This window comes from Mya arenaria, chromosome 9 (assembly GCF_026914265.1).
Source record: "Mya arenaria isolate MELC-2E11 chromosome 9, ASM2691426v1".
Taxonomy (NCBI): domain Eukaryota; kingdom Metazoa; phylum Mollusca; class Bivalvia; order Myida; family Myidae; genus Mya; species Mya arenaria.
In genome coordinates, this window is record NC_069130.1 from 27,789,173 (window position 1) to 27,809,589 (window position 20,417).

At 37.2% G+C, this 20,417-nt stretch overlaps 1 protein-coding gene across 1 annotated transcript in view; it reads right to left on the reverse strand.

The window, feature by feature from the left end:
• Positions 1–20,417, reverse strand: part of LOC128245599 (DNA ligase 3-like) — a 35,710-nt gene that overhangs the window by 6,743 nt on the left and 8,550 nt on the right. Inside the window, exons 11-21 of the mRNA XM_052963805.1 lie at positions 19,410–19,541; positions 13,621–13,700; positions 12,161–12,248; positions 10,310–10,387; positions 9,542–9,665; positions 8,228–8,493; positions 7,934–8,032; positions 6,871–6,982; positions 5,916–6,121; positions 2,593–2,694; positions 558–643 (exon numbers count right to left, since the gene is read on the reverse strand). Coding sequence (XP_052819765.1) covers positions 558–643; positions 2,593–2,694; positions 5,916–6,121; positions 6,871–6,982; positions 7,934–8,032; positions 8,228–8,493; positions 9,542–9,665; positions 10,310–10,387; positions 12,161–12,248; positions 13,621–13,700; positions 19,410–19,541 — 1,373 coding nt within the window. The remainder of the gene's footprint in view (positions 1–557; positions 644–2,592; positions 2,695–5,915; positions 6,122–6,870; positions 6,983–7,933; positions 8,033–8,227; positions 8,494–9,541; positions 9,666–10,309; positions 10,388–12,160; positions 12,249–13,620; positions 13,701–19,409; positions 19,542–20,417) is intronic.

A 20,417-nucleotide genomic window follows, 5' to 3' on the forward strand; every position in this document is an offset into this window, starting at 1 on the left:
TGATACAAGTATAATATTTCCTTTGATAATTTGTTTTGATGCATGTTCTCCTTAGTAATAGTATATATTTGATATGTTTGTAATGTATTCTAAATGTAATACTAAATGGTATATTGACTATTGTTTATATGTATGATCATGTTGATGGATGATGAATTGTATGATTAAATCCAAAATTAATAAACTATTCTATTCAATTCTATTCCTATTAAAACATGAATTTATGTTGTTGTTTTTTTTTTTACCTGTTTGAGGTCTTATGATTTACATATTAATAACAGCCATAAGATATAACTATTATTTATTTTCCTTCCATTATTTTGAAAAATTAATTGTTAAGTACAGCAAAAAAATAAATAATACTTTTCTTAGTGTTTGGCGCAAATGGATCTATAATACAAAGTGCACACTTAATAAGACCAATAAACTACTTCCTGTTGCTTTAATGATAGACTTTCAAAATCATTAAATCATAATTTGTCTGGCTTGCCAATTAATGGAGACATAGGGGTAAACACTAATAGAAAAGAAATGAAAGTCCATTGCTTAAAGGATACGCTATGATGTATCGCTTGAGCTGTTTGTTGTCTTGGAGGTCGCTGGGTAGGAAGATCTTGGCACCAGAGAAAACATTCGGCAAACTCTGAAACGCATAGAAAAATATATACATAAATCTACTGGTTCATAAGATGTACATAAGTTCATTAAAGATCTAGCAGGTAAAAAGAACAAAAGGAAAAAAAATAATCATGTTTCAATGACGAACAATATACAGTAAAACTGCGATCACTTGAGGATGCAGGTTTTTCACACCTTATCAGATTCAATTTCAACTCCTCAACTTATTTATGCTTCGTATATATATATATATATATATCGTTCCAAGACAAAACAATTTTTTTTATGTCAAAACATTCAATCTGTGAGAGAGCAGCTTTAAAAAAAATAAACAAAAAAATGCTTGCATCAACGAATATTGTGTGCTTTTAAGGCACTTGTTCACCATATATTGAGTGAAATGTGAAAAAAATGCTCGTTTTAATGAGAAAACATCATCAAAAGTTCAAATCAAAGCTGCTTTGTTAATAAATTCTTAAAAATTTGATCAAAAATGCTTGATTTTGTCGAAAAAATGTTAAGTTATTGATGGCTTGGATTACAAATATTGCTCAAATGAATATCTGTCAGTAACAGCTGTGTGTTTGTGTTCTCATAAAAGTAAGAAAAATAACTATATTTGTACAAAAAGTGTAAAAATTTGTTAAGGACATACAATATGAGTGAGATACTTCAAAAAGAGAGCAAATGACAACAAAATGTAATATCATATCATGTGATACAACCATGTGTGACACAAATACTTAGATGTCAAGGAAACATAATACAAATGGAAAGTGATTCTTTTAAGCGTGAATTTGGAGGGTGAAATTGGTCTACTTCAGAATCATTTCAACACTTCTTCCTGTATTCATAGAATGGAAAATAAATCAGAAAAATTGGGTAATTGACTGTGAAGAATTTGAACAATTACCATGTACATGGCCCATTATGATACAGAATTTATATAAAGAGGGGATATTACTCAAGGTTGTAACAATTCATTTTTTGGCTTAAGTCATTTTTTTGTTTTATTTGAGTCTATCAAGGTCTGCTCGTCCCTATTGGCTGCATTTTGGCTTTACTCCACCGTGACGCCATCATGACTTAAATTGTGTTAAAACACCATAAGTGACATGAGATAGAAGTGGCTGCAATTTGCATTCAAGTCCCGAGATAAGTAGACTTGAAGAAACAAAGTGAGATACAAAAGATCTGGGTGCTATGCCCTAACTCTTTGCAAAAAGACCTCTTGGTTCTTTAAAATGCTTGATGTAAAACAACAACACACAGGATACAATTTTCCTGGGTGGGACCAGTACTGAGTGCACCATTTTCCCAGTACTACCCTTGAAATGCCCAATGCTAGGCAAGGGAGTTTCTGGTACCATATTTCAAGTTTCGAGAAATTGAGGCCAGGCCCCAATTTCTCGAAACTTCTTAAGCTTAACAGGCTTAAGTAGCTTATTTCAATCAGCAAAAATACATACTTAAATTGATTTTTGATAAATGAAAAATAGTTTATTGTGATGATCATAATGATAACTCCTGTCTAAAGTGTTAAAACTCTTAATGAAGTTAATATTATGCAATTGATTGAACACCAAAAATAGTGAGCTTAGCTTAATCCTGTTATAAGGGACTTAAGAAGTTTCGAGAAATCGGGGCCATAAGTCCTTAAACCATTTCGGCAATGGGTTATGGGGGTGCTTAAGGCACCCAATGGGGCTCAAACAGGGCGAGGATCCTGCTGCAGAGTCAAAACTGGCTATTTATAAGCCCATTCTCCTGACCACACATTTGAATCAAATTGGAATGATAAAATGTACCTGTTAACATTTTTAATCAGATTAAAAAAAAAAAAGGTTTTACAAAAAAAAATATTGGGGGGGGGGGGGGGAGAGGGGGGGGGGGGACCCTGGATCCATTAGATCCAAAGACAAATCACACCCATGGTTTTCTAAGAAAACCAGACATGATAATAAAAAGACTCACCCCATTACTTGTCTGCTGCACCTTGGGTGGATGGTAAAAGTTCTTAAGATGGTCTGGGTTCTTTTGGTAACAGTCAGCTCCGTACTGGCATTCAGGGCGTGACTGAAAAGCACCCACACATTTTCCTTTTAAAACATATAGCGCCCGGGGGGGGAGGCAATTATTTAAATAGTATATAGTTGGGTGTCTTTTTTCGCTTTTTTTTACTTTTTGTCTTTGAAAGAACCAATATAATATAAGACTGATGAAAAAATATTGGATCACAGTTTTTAAAATTAACATTTGAATATTTAAGTTTTGTGGCATTTTTTTTTAAAGAAAAATGAGTTTTCAGGGTGTTTAACATCAATTTTCAAGCTTAAATATATATCACTGGTCCTCGCAAAAGTTGGCTTATTCTAAGACAAAAAATATAAAAATGAGTCCATCTGTGAGAGTGCAGCTTTAATACAACATCATGTTTGACTCTGTGTTCCCAGCCAAAAATGATTATCAGCAATAGGCGATATTATTTATCTTAGATGTACATCTTCTGCAAATACGTTTATAGTGAAATTGCATGAAACTCAAAATCATAATTATTATTATATTTTTTTCATTTCACTTCAAACTTATTCTTCATGTTCTATCTTCACAAACTTTACTGTTTATAAAAAATAATGCCGACTTGAATCAGTTTACCTGAGTCGCAATGCAAATAAAAAACAATGCACCATGCTGATTTTAATCAAATAGCTTAAATAGTCAGTATGAAACTGATACTTTAATTTTAACAGGTACAATGGCTATATATTTTTTATCTGAATACTCATTCTCTTCAACGTCGTGCCTCTATACAAGAATATGTGACATGAACTCAATGAGTAAAAATACCCAAACAGTTCATAAAAAAAATACAGTTTAAAGACAAACAGAATCAATTTCAAAGTTAACATATAGATAGCAGGGTTCCCAAATTTTTCTGCAAGTAAAATTTCAGACTTTTTCAAGTTCTTTTTTGGCAAATTCCAGACTTTCTCCCAACCTTTTTACACAGTTTTTGCAATGAAACTTATTGGCCATTTTAAACAACTTTTTGAATAAGATCAAATGTCATTTTAAAAGGGATTTAATCTCTGAACAAAACCTTTCACTTTCCGAACTTTTCAGACATTTATTTAACAACTTGATTATCATTTAGCATGCTGAATACTATTGGCCGCTGTGGCCAGTGTAGACAGGGATCAGCTGACATGATCAGGATCTAGGCTGTTTGCTACTTGGAAACTTAAAGGCTTACCTACTATCTGTGCATACAGCAGTGTGGACCCTGATCAGCCAGCATTCTTTGGTGCCGGCTGATATATGTATACAATACTAATTGTTGTAATTGGTGGATAAATGCATACTAAAGGTTAATGTAATTTTAACAACTTTTTTAATTTTTTGTCTTTGAAAGAGCTAATTTTTGCATAAATATCTGCAAACCAACGATAAAGATTGCTGACAAAAGATCAGATCGCAGATTTTCATATTTCCGTTCGCAATTTTATGTTTTATGGCTTACTAATGCAGCAGTCAATTTTAACCACCACGTCCGGAGGTATACCGGGGATAGCCGGGGAAATGGGCCGTGTTTTAACCGCAGTGCCGGGTGAATGCGGTGGTTTTGTCTTCGCAAAAATATCGCAGGGATTGGGCCTAACCTAGGGTCCCAGGGATGCGGGGGCATTTGGCGGGGATTTAATCACCATAAAGTCCACGCAGGGTGGGATTTTACCCGGGGTTGGCTGGACCGAAAGTCAAAGTCCCTGCTTTTCCCCGGACCTGGAGGGGGGGGGGGGGGGGGGGAGGGGAGCATTGATACAATTGACTCTTGCATAACGGTCTAAGAAAAATGCATAAAACATCAATTTTTGAACTTAAATAAGAAAATCTGCATTCTAATTTTTTGTCAGCAGTCTAATATAACTTGTTTTTATGGATTTTCGCCAAAATTGGCTAATTCCAAGACAAAAAATTAAAAAGTTTTAAAAACATTCAATCTGTGAGAGGGCAGCTTTAAACATTTATTGAAAAATTTGAACTCATAACATCCAGTGTCATTTTAAGAGTTTAACTCCCTTTAAAAAAATTAACATTCTGAACAAAACTGTATTATGATCTACTAACAACAGTGAGCATGCAATTCAGCTATATCTGAACATTAATCTACATCAATCCATGTTCTTCTCTTCAACTATTTGGGTGGAAATGCAAAATAAATGACTTTTTTGCACAAGTTAAAAGCTTTTATGATGTCTACTGGCCAAAGATGGTCTTCTCAATGTATATAAATACGAGCAATGTCAGTGTACACAGAGTATTCACGACAATGTCAGTGTACACAGAGTATTCACGACAATGTCAGTGTACACAGAGTATTCACGATAGCTGTATTTAGTCTAAAGACATCGTTGAAAGAATCACACTTTAATAGCAAATATTTTGACTTTAAAGTCAGGCTGGTCAGGTGAGTAACAGAAGGCAGACTAGTGAGATAATTGTAATTAATAATAGGTGAATTTCAGTGCACTGCGGCCAATTTCACATTTAAAATAACTTTTGATGTATGCAGAAATCGCTACTATCAAGAGCATACTGTAGACTAGAAAGATCGTTGTAGATAGCATCCACGATTGTTACTGACAGCATATAAAGCGAATCTCGATGAACTGTGGCCAATTTCTCGTTTAAAATAACTTTTGAATGCAGACGGCAATGCAGACACAGCTACTATTCATGATCAATAAACGCTTACATGTGGTAACGGATACCTTCTTAGTCTCAATCATTCAGCCGCTCTGATTAAAGTTAATTCAATACAGAACGGTATCAGATACAAGCGCCTATATGATTGAGACTTATAACTTTATACTAGTTTCGTACCCAAATTGGTTCAAACTTAATTTTAACCCAATATCGCAAAAATCAAGGCATTTTCACGACCGGGAACAGACTTTTCAATATTCCCGACTTTTTCCCGTTTTCCCGGTAGCGTGGGAACTCTGAGATAGGGCCAATTAATCAAAACGTTGTTAAAGTTAACAATGTTGTTAACGTCAGAATTGTTAACTTTAAAATCTTTACTGCTCTGGAAGTTTAATGGATATACCTGCCATCTGCAGAATTTCTTATGAAATTGGAGACAACTGTTTCAGCTGTATTTGCATTATCTAAATAAATGAGCAAATGATAAAATATTTCACCTTTAAAAGTTAACAACAATGCAACATTATTAACATTAAACAATTTTTTAATCAATTTGCCCATTTTAAATTGACTTAAAACCTAGAGATCCTCACTTTCTTTGCTGGACTTGATTCACTGCCATTTTCACTGGCCCGCTTAGTTGGTGTTTTTGTAGGTGTAGCCGGTTCAACAGGTTCCTTCTTTGGGGAGAAATATTTGGTGATTCCTCCAGGAGCAGCGATGGGGTTAGCTTTACTGGGGGTGTGAGATGCTTTAGGTGTTGATGGTTCTGATTTAACAGGGGTGGAATTGCTGTTTCCTAAAACATAATAAAACATTTCCTAAAACATAATATTTAAATGCTTTTATTTCTATGTTTTCAAGCGCTTTTAACTTAGTTGTGGAGTAATAGGACAGTGGGTGTATACCACGTGATAAATTACGGTACATCATAAATGCTACGTCTGAAGGCAATATTTGGCTTCAAACTAAGACAACAAACAAATATAACTCAACTATTAATTCACAATTTTCATTTTAACAAAGCGCAGTTGACACCGCTAACAGAGCCCGGCCGGGTCTTTAACTAGAGTTTGATTGGGAGTACTTTCTTAAAACACTTCGACAATCCTTTTCACAAAACCGCCTCCTGATGAAGCACTGTCAAAACATTGTTTGAAAAAGTGTTTTATGAAACTAATCCCCTAGTCAAACTCCGGTAATAAAACAAAGGGGATCTATGAGAGGCATACAGACCTTTGTTTCATTTAAAATGGTGAAGAAAAAGAAAAGATATTTTCCTTTTAAAGTCATCATTCGAAGCAAACTGTTGCCTTCTGACGAAGCATTTATGACGCAAATTATCACATGGTATACACACACTGAAGGATGAAGCTTAAGGGAGTTAGTGTTTATAAGTTCTTCATAGGATTGCATGTTTTTTGCCATTGTGTTTAAGACGAAACCTTCAATAAATTGTGTCCTCTAGTTATTATTATAATTCAATAAATGATATTTTAAAAGCAATCTTTACATTTATTTGTAATTCCCTCAACACTAAAATCTTACCATTATCACTATCAGTGGACTGTAACCTCTTGACAGGTGTGCCCGCCTTGCCCTTGCCTTTGGTTCCCGGTATCACGATGTCTGACGTCTCCTTCGACTTCTTAAACAGAACCTGTAAAAGAAACGTTTATTAGCTTATAGACTAAATACAAATGATACTGTTTATATATATTTGTACGAAATTTCAGAACGTTTGATTTCTATTTATTCAATTAAGGATTGATCCATATTTTTCTTGCAATCATGCCTAATCACAAATTTTTATTTGATGTAATCAAGTGTCAGAAAGAAAATCAAAAATTAATTTAAAGTAATATTTCTATCGAAATTTTTTGTTTCAAAATGTATATTATTAAATCAATGAATAAACGAACAAATTTTTAAAATTTAAAAAATGAACACAAAAAAATACACTTGATGAAATGGCCTGGTTACACTCAACTATTACTTATATCCTGTGAGGTAATCTTCAATGTTTATTCCAGTCAAATGTTGGATCTACTCTTTATGACCTTTTTCTTAGTTAGATTTCAAAACATTTGTTTCATTCCTTGCCTTAAAGATAGATGAACCAGACTTTTAAAATATTATTGCTTTTATTACTTAAGTGCTTTACTTTTATTTTGGAAATATTTTTATATTAGAAAGCAATTCAGGTCAGTTTAATGGCACTTTTACCTTATCCCACTGCTATTTTTAAGACATCATTACTGCTAAATGAGCTCCATTTTAAAGATTTCGACAATCTTTAAGGTACCGAAAAGGTTTTATATTCGGTGAAACATTTATGATTTTTCAAACTTTTTTAATGGAAAATTTACATTATTAAGCATTGGGCCCATTGCTCAGAATTTTGTTAAAGTTAACAACATTGTTAACATCAGCGTTGTTAACTTTAAAACCGTTACTGCACTGGAAGTTTAATGGACACACTTGACACAGATTTGACACACCTGTTTCATCTGTTCTTCACTTTTTAAAGTTAACAGAGATGCTGTTAACAACGTTGTAAGCTTTAACAAAGTTCTGAAAAATCAGTCCATTGTAAAATAAGCAAACCTACCTTAAGCCTTGGCAAATCCGTCGCCTCCTCCCAGGATTTGTCATCCCGCACCTTTGTTACCCGGGGAAACCGGATCGAGATTCCGTCTGCAGTGTGCACCTGGTCAATACATGTAAATGACCATGTCAAATCAGACAACAGTTCAAGAAACCAAACTTCATATTTTTCCATAAATTAACAAACTGTTACCATGCTCCAAAAGTAAAAAAATGTTTTCAATAATTTCATGCGTTATTTTTGTTAAATATGGATCAACAATGATTTCTTTTTTTCTTCGCTCACAATATACCCTACCTCAGCCTTACTGAACTCTGCACCAGAGATTTCCCAGATAGGGGCTGCTTTCGGATCAGCGACGACAAAATCGGGGATGACATTTTTCTTAACATCTAGCCAGGCGGGAACTTTTTCAGGCTTCTTGCTGATCTTGACCATGTCCAGCTCGGTCTGAAGCTTGTCTAGCGTTGCGTCATCGAAGCCGTTACCAACCTTGGTTACAGTACACCATTTTTCGTTTGCTGGGTCGTACACACCCATCAAAAATACAGACATCATGCCCCCTGTAAAATAAAAAATAATATTTAAGTCTACATCAAATTAATATTGCTCAATATCTAGCTGATTTAATTGCATACTTTAAATCAAGACTGTTTAACCCTTTATTGAGCAGAAGTTGATAATTAGTTGCTCTTCACCATTAGTTGGGGAGACTGCTCATTTTAATTTAAATTTAAGTTGACCCTTGTCAAAAGCTCAAAGATTTAAATTTCATTTCACAAAACTTCTTGCTTATACTAAATTTAACAAACCAAAAAGAAGCTTATCAAAATTACCTTTAAAATGATTTCATTTAAAACTCTCAAAGCTTTTTTAAAATGAGAATACAACAGAATTTTATTCTATATTAAATTCAAAAATGTGAGTTAACCCTTTAGCGCATGTAAATAGGTTTAGCAGACTTTGCCCATTACAGCATTGTAAACGCATACGATCAACTTTATCCACTACAGGGCGTAAACAGGTTTGACCACTTTTCAAATGGATCATCAAAATGATTTGGCCACAATTAATGCAAGCAATATTGATCTAAAGGTCATACTGGTATATAAATTTGCAGTTTTCCAATATCTGCAAAATGGGCCTGTACAAATATGGTATGCTTATCAGAAAGTTGGCTATTGACTAAGAGGTCTTATCTGCCCTCTTGACTAAGTGCTAAAGGGTTAGGCTTGATCCTGTTAAAAAGGTCTTAAAGCTGCATAATTTTTTGTCTTGGAATGAGCAAATTTTTGCGTAAATATTTGTAAACCAGCGATTAAAGACTGCTGACAAAATAATGTTTTATGGTTAAAAGCGTTAGTAACAGTTTAAAAAAAAAAATGCATAAAAAATCAATTTTTGAACTTAAGTATAAAATCTGCGATCTTATTTTTTGTCAGCAGTCTTATATTACTGGTTTCCATGCATTTTCGCATCAATTGGCTCGTTCCAAGACAAAAAAAAAGTTGTCAAACATTCAATCTGTGAGAGTGCAGCTTAAAGCTTGTTTTGAAAATTTGGAGCATTGTGGGCCAGATATGAGATTTAAAAATCAATGCCAATCCATACCCTTATTGCCACTGCCGTAGAATGCCCCCAGGACAGTGAGGTCAGCGCTGTCGGCCATCGAGCCCTCGTTCAGGTAATCTTTCTTCACTTTCAGCCAGTGGCGCTTTCCTGGCTCATATATGCTCTGGAAAAACAGAAACAGTGTGTGTGTGTGTATACCACATGATAAATTTCGGCACAAACGCTACGTAGGAAGGAAACATTTTGCTTGATTACTTAAAACATGGATAACTTTTCTTTTTCTTCACCATTTTTCAGGAAACAAAGGGCAGTCTATGCCGCTTGAAGAGCCCTGCCTTCGGTTTATAACCAGAGTTTGAATAGGTGATAAGTTTCCTCAAACACTCGACGAACCTCTGTCAAGTCACTGCACACAGGATACCTTAAAGCTGCACTCTCACAGATTGACAGTTTTTCTTTTATTTTTGTCTAAGAATCAGCTGATTTTGTCATCATTGCTTTCAATTCAGTCATATAAGATAACTCGCAATAAAACAGATCTCAATTGTTTGAAAAACTAATGAAAAACTTTTTTTAAGCATAAGTAATGTTTCTAGCCATAAAACATCAATTTTTTACCGTTAAAATTAAAAAACTGCGATCTGATCTTTTGTCAGCAGTCTAATGAAACTTGTTTCAAGATATTTAAGCAAAACTTGGCTAATTCCAGGCCCAAAAATAAAATGGTTGTCAAAACGGTCAATCTGTGAGAGTGCAGCTTTAAGTTCGAAAAGACACCAGTTAGTGACAATAGATGTATAGACTCACATTGACGTCCTTAAGTACAAGTCCCTCAAGTCCCTCCTGGAATACGCGGGTCATCATGTCAGTAAGGTCATCTTCCTCCTGTAAGTGAATAAATACATGTATATATTGTTAGAATTTTAGCCAGGCTTTAAAAAGAGGTGCTGCTGAGATGGGACAGGGTGCTTAGGGAGAAACAGGCACATTGTAACAGGCTGTGAAGAACTTGGAACGTTCTGAATTCGACAGAAAGTTCTTGGCACTTAAGGTTTCAAATGTCAAATATGTTAAGTCTTGTATGTATCTATAAACATATTATAAGTTTTAATTAAAACTAAAGACATCTTTGATAATCTTAAGCATTTAATGACGACTGAATGGTGCTATCAAAAACGGACAGGGGGCAGCAACCTTCCATGACTCTTAATCTCAAACACTATATGTATTAGGGTTGGCAACGAGTAGTAAAATTGGTACTCGAGTACTCGGACAATCTTCCGATCAAGTACTCGGGTACTCAATTCCTCAGATAACTTGAATTTGTTTTCGGGAAAGACAAGTTCGTGTATGCATGTATCGTTCATATACTTTATGCGTTGGTCGTAATATTGGCCATTTTCATCTTCAAATAAGACTGCCATTGTGTACCTTAACAGAAAAATCAATAAAAAGAAAAGAAATACACTCAATAATGAACAACATTCAGAATTACAATCAACGAAAATTATTCATAAATTTGTTTTGTTGTTTACTCTACGAAATAATATTTAAACTGACAGTTTCCATACTGAAATATTGCTGTTTACCTCATTAATATGCATAATTCATGAGTTAAGGTATCAACCAATCAATTGTGACAAGCATTGCAAAAAATACACCCATTCAGAAATCATTGCTCGCAACGGTCCTTACTAATTCGCTCGTCAACGTCCATTGGTGAAAAGTCTCTAATTGGTGAACAATACAGTTTTGTAGGAGATGTATCGCTATCAAATCTTCGCTAATTGACATCAGTGCAATTTAGCAAATTTGGGCCTTTTTTGACAGTTTGCAACTCCCACAACAACTGTCAATTAATGTATTAGGGTCAATTGTGTACACAGCAGGGATTTCAGGGACCGTAATTTGTCATTTTGGAAACATGCCAGATCTTATACTTAAGTCTTTAAATTGTGGATTTGGTGAATTTATATAAAATACTTACTTTTTTCGAGCACTCGAGTAGTGATTTGGTACTCGGGTACTCGGATGATTGATCGAGTACTCGAGTACTCGTTGCCATCCCTAATATGTATACGATCAAGTGCATATAGTTGAGTCACTGTGTGTGCATGAAAAGTCCCCTCTGAAATTTCGTCTAAATTGATCAGACAGCATCTTAAAATTAGGCTGATTTGATGCATAATCATCCTTTTTAAAAAATCCAAGATGGCTTTATGCACTGATGAATTTACGTTTTAAAAGATTGATTACACTTTAAATAGGCAATTCAAGGAAATGATAATTTATCAACCTCAATTTTCTTCTTGATACTTTAGCCGCATCTTGATCGATTCTTGATTACACTTTTTAAGCAAGTTCATCCAAATGATAATTTATAAAACTCATTCTTCTAGAAAATTCACACAACACCCATCAATTCTTATCAGATTCTTTTTATTTTATGATATTTTATACATGTTTTTTGTATTTAGGCAGACGGACAAGCTCATTCTGCAGAATTCTTTCATTAAGCCTGGTCCTGTTTTCGTGACACTTTGTTTTTGCTCAATTTCAGGTCCTGATCAATCATGAAAAATTTACAAAACTAAACTCTAACAAAGTGAACACAATCTTTGGTATATCTAAGCACATAAACACCACCATCAGACTTACTGTTATGTGTTTCATCTCAGAAAACATGATCCTGTTAGGAATCTCCACCATCTCCTTGGCCAGAATTTTCCGACGCTCCTTAATTGGTCTGAGGGAAAAATACAAGACAAAATCAATATAATTTACATGTATGGTCAAAATTCTTTGATTTAAAGTGTTTATTAATGGATTGATAATCTGACAGCGAAGTGCCTTATTAAAGGAATCAGATGCAAAAAAAGATAGAACAAGCAATGTCTGTAGCCAGGCCTTTTTCTGTCCATTTTGAGAATAACCCTAAACATTTTGGGAAAATTTTAGTTGCAAAATATGCACCTCAGTAAAAAACAAACCAAACTTAGCATAGATTTTACTTCTTTTAACCCATAAATGCATGTTTGTAATAATTTATACCCAGTAAACAGACTCACTAGTGGTTCTATGAGCCCTCAGTTTTTGTTATAATAAAACTAAAACTGATCCTTAATTAGTATTAGCGCTCATTTTTCCATCAATTGGATCGCAAGACTGATAACTAATTTAATACTTTAGAAGGCATTTGACGAAAAAACCATTAACTTTCCATTAAAGGGGCTGTCTCACGTATGATAAAAAAGCGAAAAAAAAAGGAAATTGTCGAAAACTGACATAAACTTGGCATCGATGTGTACAATGCATTAAAACTTACTAACTGAAGTACCACATAGTTTACAATTTATTTAAGTTTAGCAGTTATTTCATATTTTTCCATTAAAAAAGATTACTGGGTATATCTACCAGGTAGAATTTATTCCTTATGCGCGATTGGCTAGTCGGTGTTATCAAGTGATATTACCGAGGTAGGTGTATAGCTTAATTATGTAACCCGATTAGAGTAAGCCTTTGTAGCTCAGTGAGTAAGATGCTGGACTTCAATTTTGGCAACGTGGGTTCGAACCCGGTCTCTGACACAATTTTTTTTTTATATTTGGTACTTTTTTTACAATTATGATATCAAAGCGTAACACATTCTATTAGATAAATGTCCTGAGATTCGTTACAGAAAAAAACTTTTTTTGGTGCCAATCTGTGACACAGTCGCTTTAAGTCCTTATTCAATTTTATTAAGTGGGTTATTCAGCAGTTTGCCCATGAGCACTGCGGCCCCCCAAAAATAATTTGGTTTGGTTAGGATTACATCCTTTTCAAAAACAGGTAGAGGAGGTAGGCTTTTTATTTTATTATTATATAAGGCTTTATATATATATATATATATATATATATATATATATATATATGTTATTGGCTTCATTTGAGAATGGTTTCAAGGTTTTAAACTAAATCATTCAAAAAGAAATAGTTTTGTTCCAAGCGAAGATGAATAAAATTTATCACACTTTTAGCATTTACATTTATACAATTGCTGATTTTCGGCTCAATCATGGGAGAGGAAACCATAATATTTTATTTCAGACTAAACATAATAAGCCTGTCTCACTTACTTATCCATGATGTTTTCCCCGTTGAGGTGCAGACAATCAAACACAAACAGGCACACGTTGGCATCCTTAAACTGCTCTTTCTAAAACCAAACACGCAGAATGGAAACATTACCAATCATATTTTATTTACCATGCAATCATAATTTTATGTTAAAGCTGCATTCTCACAGATTGACCGTTTTGACACCTTTTTTATTTTTGTCTTGGAATGGGCCAATTTCCATAATTGTGTAAATGTCTGGAAACAAGTAATATAAGAAGACAGACTAAAGATGAGCTCGCAGTTTTTTTTTATTTTTATGGCCGTAAAACTATGTTTTATGGCTAACACTTAAGAAAATATAGAATTTTCGACATTCACACTTGAGATCTGTTTTATTGTGAGAAATCTTACCGTATATGATTGATTTGAAGGCATTGATGCCAAAATCGTCTGATTCTGAGACAAAAATTGAAAAGATGTCAAAACCCTCAATCTGTGAGAGTTCAGCTTTAAATGTAAGATATAGTTCTACAGTACTCAATGCTTTCATTAACTTGACATACTTGTTGCGCAATGTCTCTGAAATTACAAAATCAAAGAGATTTCGTTCATTTATTACTACAGCCTCCAAAACAATTACGGCAGACATCAGTATCTTAGTTTTAACACTAATGATTTGCCACACTATATTTGGCCGTACAAATAAAGTGCATTTTACAAAAAAAGAACGTTTTTCAAAAAAATGAGGGAGTCTCTTTAAGATTTGCAACTTTGCTCTTTCTCAAAGTCAGGATATGGGCCCGGACTGAGTGGGTTAGCTCTTCCAGATTTGCAACTTTGCTCTTTCTCAAAGTCAGGATATGGGCCCCGACTGAGTGGGTTAGCTCTTCCAGATTTGCAACTTTGCTCTTTCTCAAAGTCAGGATATGGGCCTGGACTGAGTGGGTTAGCTCTTCCAGATTTGCAACTTTGCTCTTTCTCAAAGTCAGGATATGGGCCCAGACTGAGTGGGTTAGCTCTTCCAGATTTGCAACTTTGCTCTTTCTCAAAGTCAGGAGATGGGCCCGGACTGAGTGGGTTAGCTCTTCCAGATTTGCAACTTTGCTCTTTCTCAAAGTCAGGATATGGGCCCGGACTGAGTGGGTTAGCTCTTCCAGATTTGCAACTTTGCTCTTTCTCAAAGTCAGGATATGGGCCCGGACTGAGTGGGTTAGCTCTTCCAGATTTGCAACTTTGCTCTTTCTCAAAGTCAGGATATGGGCCCCGACTGAGTGGGTTAGCTCTTCCAGATTTGCAACTTTGCTCTTTCTCAAAGTCAGGATATGGGCCCGGACTGAGTGGGTTAGCTCTTCCAGATTTGCAACTTTGCTCTTTCTCAAAGTCAGGATATGGGCCCAGACTGAGTGGGTTAGCTCTTCCAGATTTGCAACTTTGCTCTTTCTCAAAGTCAGGATATGGGCCCGGACTGAGTGGGTTAGCTCTTCCAGATTTGCAACTTTGCTCTTTCTCAAAGTCAGGATATGGGCCCGGACTGAGTGGGTTAGCTCTTCCAGATTTGCAACTTTGCTCTTTCTCAAAGTCAGGAGATGGGCCCGGACTGAGTGGGTTAGCTCTTCCAGATTTGCAACTTTGCTCTTTCTCAAAGTCAGGATATGGGCCCGGACTGAGTGGGTTAGCTCTTCCAGATTTGCAACTTTGCTCTTTCTCAAAGTCAGGATATGGGCCCGGACTGAGTGGGTTAGCTCTTCCAGATTTGCAACTTTGCTCTTCCTCAAAGTCAGGATATGGGCCCGGACTGAGTGGGTTAGCTCTTCCAGATTTGCAACTTTGCTCTTTCTCAAAGTCAGGATATGGGCATGGACTGAGTGGGTTAGCTCTTTCAGATTTGCAACTTTGCTCTTTCTCAAAGTCAGGATATGGGCATGGACTGAGTGGGTTAGCTCTTCCAGATTTGCAACTTTGCTCTTCCTCAAAGTCAGGGTATGGGCCCGGACTGAGTGGGTTAGCTCTTCCAGATTTGCAGCTTTGCTCTTTCTCAAAGTCAGGATATGGGCATGGACTGAGTGGGTTAGCTCTTCCAGATTTGCAGCTTTGCTCTTTCTCAAAGTCAGGATATGGGCATGGACTGAGTGGGTTAGCTCTTCCAGATTTGCAACTTTGCTCTTTCTCAAAGTCAGGATATGGGCCCGGACTGAGTGGGTTAGCTCTTCCAGATTTGCAACTTTGCTCTTTCTCAAAGTCAGGGTATGGGCCCGGACTGAGTGGGTTAGCTCTTCCAGATTTGCAACTTTGCTCTTTCTCAAAGTCAGGATATGGGCCCGGACTGAGTGGGTTAGCTCTTCCAGATTTGCAACTTTGCTCTTTCTCAAAGTCAGGATATGGGCCCGGACTGAGTGGGTTAGCTCTTCCAGATTTGCAACTTTGCTCTTTCTCAAAGTCAGGATATGGGCCCGGACTGAGTGGGTTAGCTCTTCCAGATTTGCAACTTTGCTCTTTCTCAAAGTCAGGATATGGGCCCGGACTGAGTGGGTTAGCTCTTCCAGATTTGCAACTTTGCTCTTTCTCAAAGTCAGGATATGGGCCCGGACTGAGTGGGTTAGCTCTTCCAGATTTGCAACTTTGCTCTTCCTCAAAGTCAGGATATGGGCCCGGACTGAGTGGGTTAGCTCTTCCAGATTTGCAACTTTGCTCTTTCTCAAAGTCAGGATATGGGCCCGGACTGAGTGGGTTAGCTCTTCCAGATTTGCAACTTTGCTCTTTCTCAAAGTCAGGATATGGGCCCGGACTGAGTGGGTTAGCTCTTCCAGATTTGCAACTTTGCTCTTTCTCAAAGTCAGGATATGGGCCCGGACTGAGTGGGTTAGCTCTTCCAGATTTGCAACTTTGCTCTTTCTCAAAGTCAGGATATGGGCATGGACTGAGTGGGTTAGCTCTTCCAGATTTGCAACTTTGCTCTTTCTCAAAGTCAGGATATGGGCCCGGACTGAGTGGGTTAGCTCTTCCAGATTTGCAACTTTGCTCTTTCTCAAAGTCAGGATATGGGCCCGGACTGAGTGGGTTAGCTCTTCCAGATTTGCAACTTTGCTCTTTCTCAAAGTCAGGATATGGGCCCGGACTGAGTGGGTTAGCTCTTCCAGATTTGCAACTTTGCTCTTTCTCAAAGTCAGGATATGGGCCCGGACTGAGTGGGTTAGCTCTTCCAGATTTGCAACTTTGCTCTTTCTCAAAGTCAGGATATGGGCCTGGACTGAGTGGGTTAGCTCTTCCAGATTTGCAACTTTGCTCTTTCTCAAAGTCAGGATATGGGCCTGGACTGAGTGGGTTAGCTCTTCCAGATTTGCAACTTTGCTCTTTCTCAAAGTCAGGATATGGGCCCGGACTGAGTGGGTTAGCTCTTCCAGATTTGCAACTTTGCTCTTTCTCAAAGTCAGGATATGGGCCCAGACTGAGTGGGTTAGCTCTTCCAGATTTGCAACTTTGCTCTTTCTCAAAGTCAGGAGATGGGCCCGGACTGAGTGGGTTAGCTCTTCCAGATTTGCAACTTTGCTCTTTCTCAAAGTCAGGATATGGGCCCAGACTGAGTGGGTTAGCTCTTCCAGATTTGCAACTTTGCTCTTTCTCAAAGTCAGGATATGGGCCCGGACTGAGTGGGTTAGCTCTTCCAGATTTGCAACTTTGCTCTTTCTCAAAGTCAGGATATGGGCCTGGACTGAGTGGGTTAGCTCTTCCAGATTTGCAACTTTGCTCTTCCTCAAAGTCAGGGTATGGGCCCGGACTGAGTGGGTTAGCTCTTCCAGATTTGCAACTTTGCTCTTTCTCAAAGTCAGGATATGGGCATGGACTGAGTGGGTTAGCTCTTTCAGATTTGCAACTTTGCTCTTTCTCAAAGTCAGGATATGGGCATGGACTGAGTGGGTTAGCTCTTCCAGATTTGCAACTTTGCTCTTCCTCAAAGTCAGGGTATGGGCCCGGACTGAGTGGGTTAGCTCTTCCAGATTTGCAGCTTTGCTCTTTCTCAAAGTCAGGATATGGGCATGGACTGAGTGGGTTAGCTCTTCCAGATTTGCAACTTTGCTCTTTCTCAAAGTCAGGATATGGGCATGGACTGAGTGGGTTAGCTCTTCCAGATTTGCAACTTTGCTCTTTCTCAAAGTCAGGATATGGGCCCGGACTGAGTGGGTTAGCTCTTCCAGATTTGCAACTTTGCTCTTTCTCAAAGTCAGGGTATGGGCCCGGACTGAGTGGGTTAGCTCTTCCAGATTTGCAACTTTGCTCTTTCTCAAAGTCAGGATATGGGCCCGGACTGAGTGGGTTAGCTCTTCCAGATTTGCAACTTTGCTCTTTCTCAAAGTCAGGATATGGGCCTGGACTGAGTGGGTTAGCTCTTCCAGATTTGCAACTTTGCTCTTTCTCAAAGTCAGGATATGGGCCCGGACTGAGTGGGTTAGCTCTTCCAGATTTGCAACTTTGCTCTTTCTCAAAGTCAGGATATGGGCCCGGACTGAGTGGGTTAGCTCTTCCAGATTTGCAACTTTGCTCTTTCTCAAAGTCAGGATATGGGCCCGGACTGAGTGGGTTAGCTCTTCCAGATTTGCAACTTTGCTCTTCCTCAAAGTCAGGATATGGGCCCGGACTGAGTGGGTTAGCTCTTCCAGATTTGCAACTTTGCTCTTCCTCAAAGTCAGGATATGGGCCCGGACTGAGTGGGTTAGCTCTTCCAGATTTGCAACTTTGCTCTTTCTCAAAGTCAGGATATGGGCCCGGACTGAGTGGGTTAGCTCTTCCAGATTTGCAACTTTGCTCTTTCTCAAAGTCAGGATATGGGCCCGGACTGAGTGGGTTAGCTCTTCCAGATTTGCAACTTTGCTCTTTCTCAAAGTCAGGATAAGGGCCTGGACTGAGTGGGTTAGCTCTTCCAGATTTGCAACTTTGCTCTTTCTCAAAGTCAGGATATGGGCCCGGACTGAGTGGGTTAGCTCTTCCAGATTTGCAACTTTGCTCTTTCTCAAAGTCAGGATATGGGCCCGGACTGAGTGGGTTAGCTCTTCCAGATTTGCAACTTTGCTCTTTCTCAAAGTCAGGATATGGGCCCGGACTGAGTGGGTTAGCTCTTCCAGATTTGCAACTTTGCTCTTTCTCAAAGTCAGGATATGGGCCTGGACTGAGTGGGTTAGCTCTTCCAGATTTGCAACTTTGCTCTTTCTCAAAGTCAGGATATGGGCCTGGACTGAGTGGGTTAGCTCTTCCAGATTTGCAACTTTGCTCTTTCTCAAAGTCAGGATATGGGCATGGACTGAGTGGGTTAGCTCTTCCAGATTTGCAACTTTGCTCTTTCTCAAAGTCAGGATATGGGCCCGGACTGAGTGGGTTAGCTCTTCCAGATTTGCAACTTTGCTCTTTCTCAAAGTCAGGATATGGGCCCAGACTGAGTGGGTTAGCTCTTCCAGATTTGCAACTTTGCTCTTTCTCAAAGTCAGGATATGGGCCCGGACTGAGTGGGTTAGCTCTTCCAGATTTGCAACTTTGCTCTTTCTCAAAGTCAGGATATGGGCCCGGACTGAGTGGGTTAGCTCTTCCAGATTTGCAACTTTGCTCTTTCTCAAAGTCAGGATATGGGCCCGGACTGAGTGGGTTAGCTAAAGTTTTTAATTCAGTTACTTTGACTATTTGATGCATGGGTTTGTTTTTTTATAAAATAAAATATTATCTTATTTTGTAATGGATATTACCTGAGCCATTGGCTGAAACATTTACGTTTTAGATTAATAGTTGAAAGGAATTGACAATACAAAGATTAATTGAGCACCTTATGTTTGCCGAGGCTGCCAAAGGGCAGCGGATTCCCCGTGTTTGTATCTATCAGCAGGACTTCAGCATCCAAAATGAGGTCATCTCCACTCTGAAAAGCCTTCGGTATGAATTCCTTGAAATGGGATACCTGCAAAAATGTGGGTTAGTTCTGTAGTGAAATATAAGATAAAGCAGTCATATAAACAGGGGCCATATTACAAAAGAAACTTTTTTCTAATAATTTAGAAAAGTGGTATTTCTTATGATTTTCTTGGAGTAATTTAAAACAAAAAAATCGAAGTTTCAATTGGAAAGTTTGTTTTCAGATTTCACCCTAGAGCCTTGAGGTTATACTTAAGCCCAATCAGTGACAACTTCTTGGCCTCTAAATAGGAAACCAGGGACCATGATTACGAACAGTCTAAAGTCCAAGTCAAGACTCAGAAAAGCACCTTTATTAAATCACAAAGAATCATCATTATTCCTTCGTTTTTTACGAAAATAATTTGTGCTATTTCATTTAGTTTTAAAATTCTGTAATTTTCATCATCATAACGCATCTAGAAAGAAAGTTACAATGAATGAAGACTTGCTGTTTTGCCACTTGAGTCTGAACTGTTCGTTATTATGGCCCCTGTATGGATTTCTACTAAAGAGGCAGATTTTGAGAGTGATTTATATCAGTTGTCAAAATCAAGCTTAAAAAAAATAATTAAAAAAAAAAAATCGAAGTTTCAATTGGAAAGTTTGTTTTCAGATTAAATTAAATTATGTGGTATTTCTTATGATTTTCTTGGAGTAATTTCAAAAAAAGAATAATCCTATATTTCAATTGGAAAGTTTGTATTCAGATGAATTTAAATTACATAAAGTATAATATAAATATTTAAAAAAAAACAAAAAAAAAACAGCAGCATAATTCATTTCAAATGTGCTAAGATTTTACAGTGATAGAATAAACTTTTGTCTTCATACGGTAGGAAATGTTAAAGATTTCTACTATTAGCAATATTGCATATCAAGG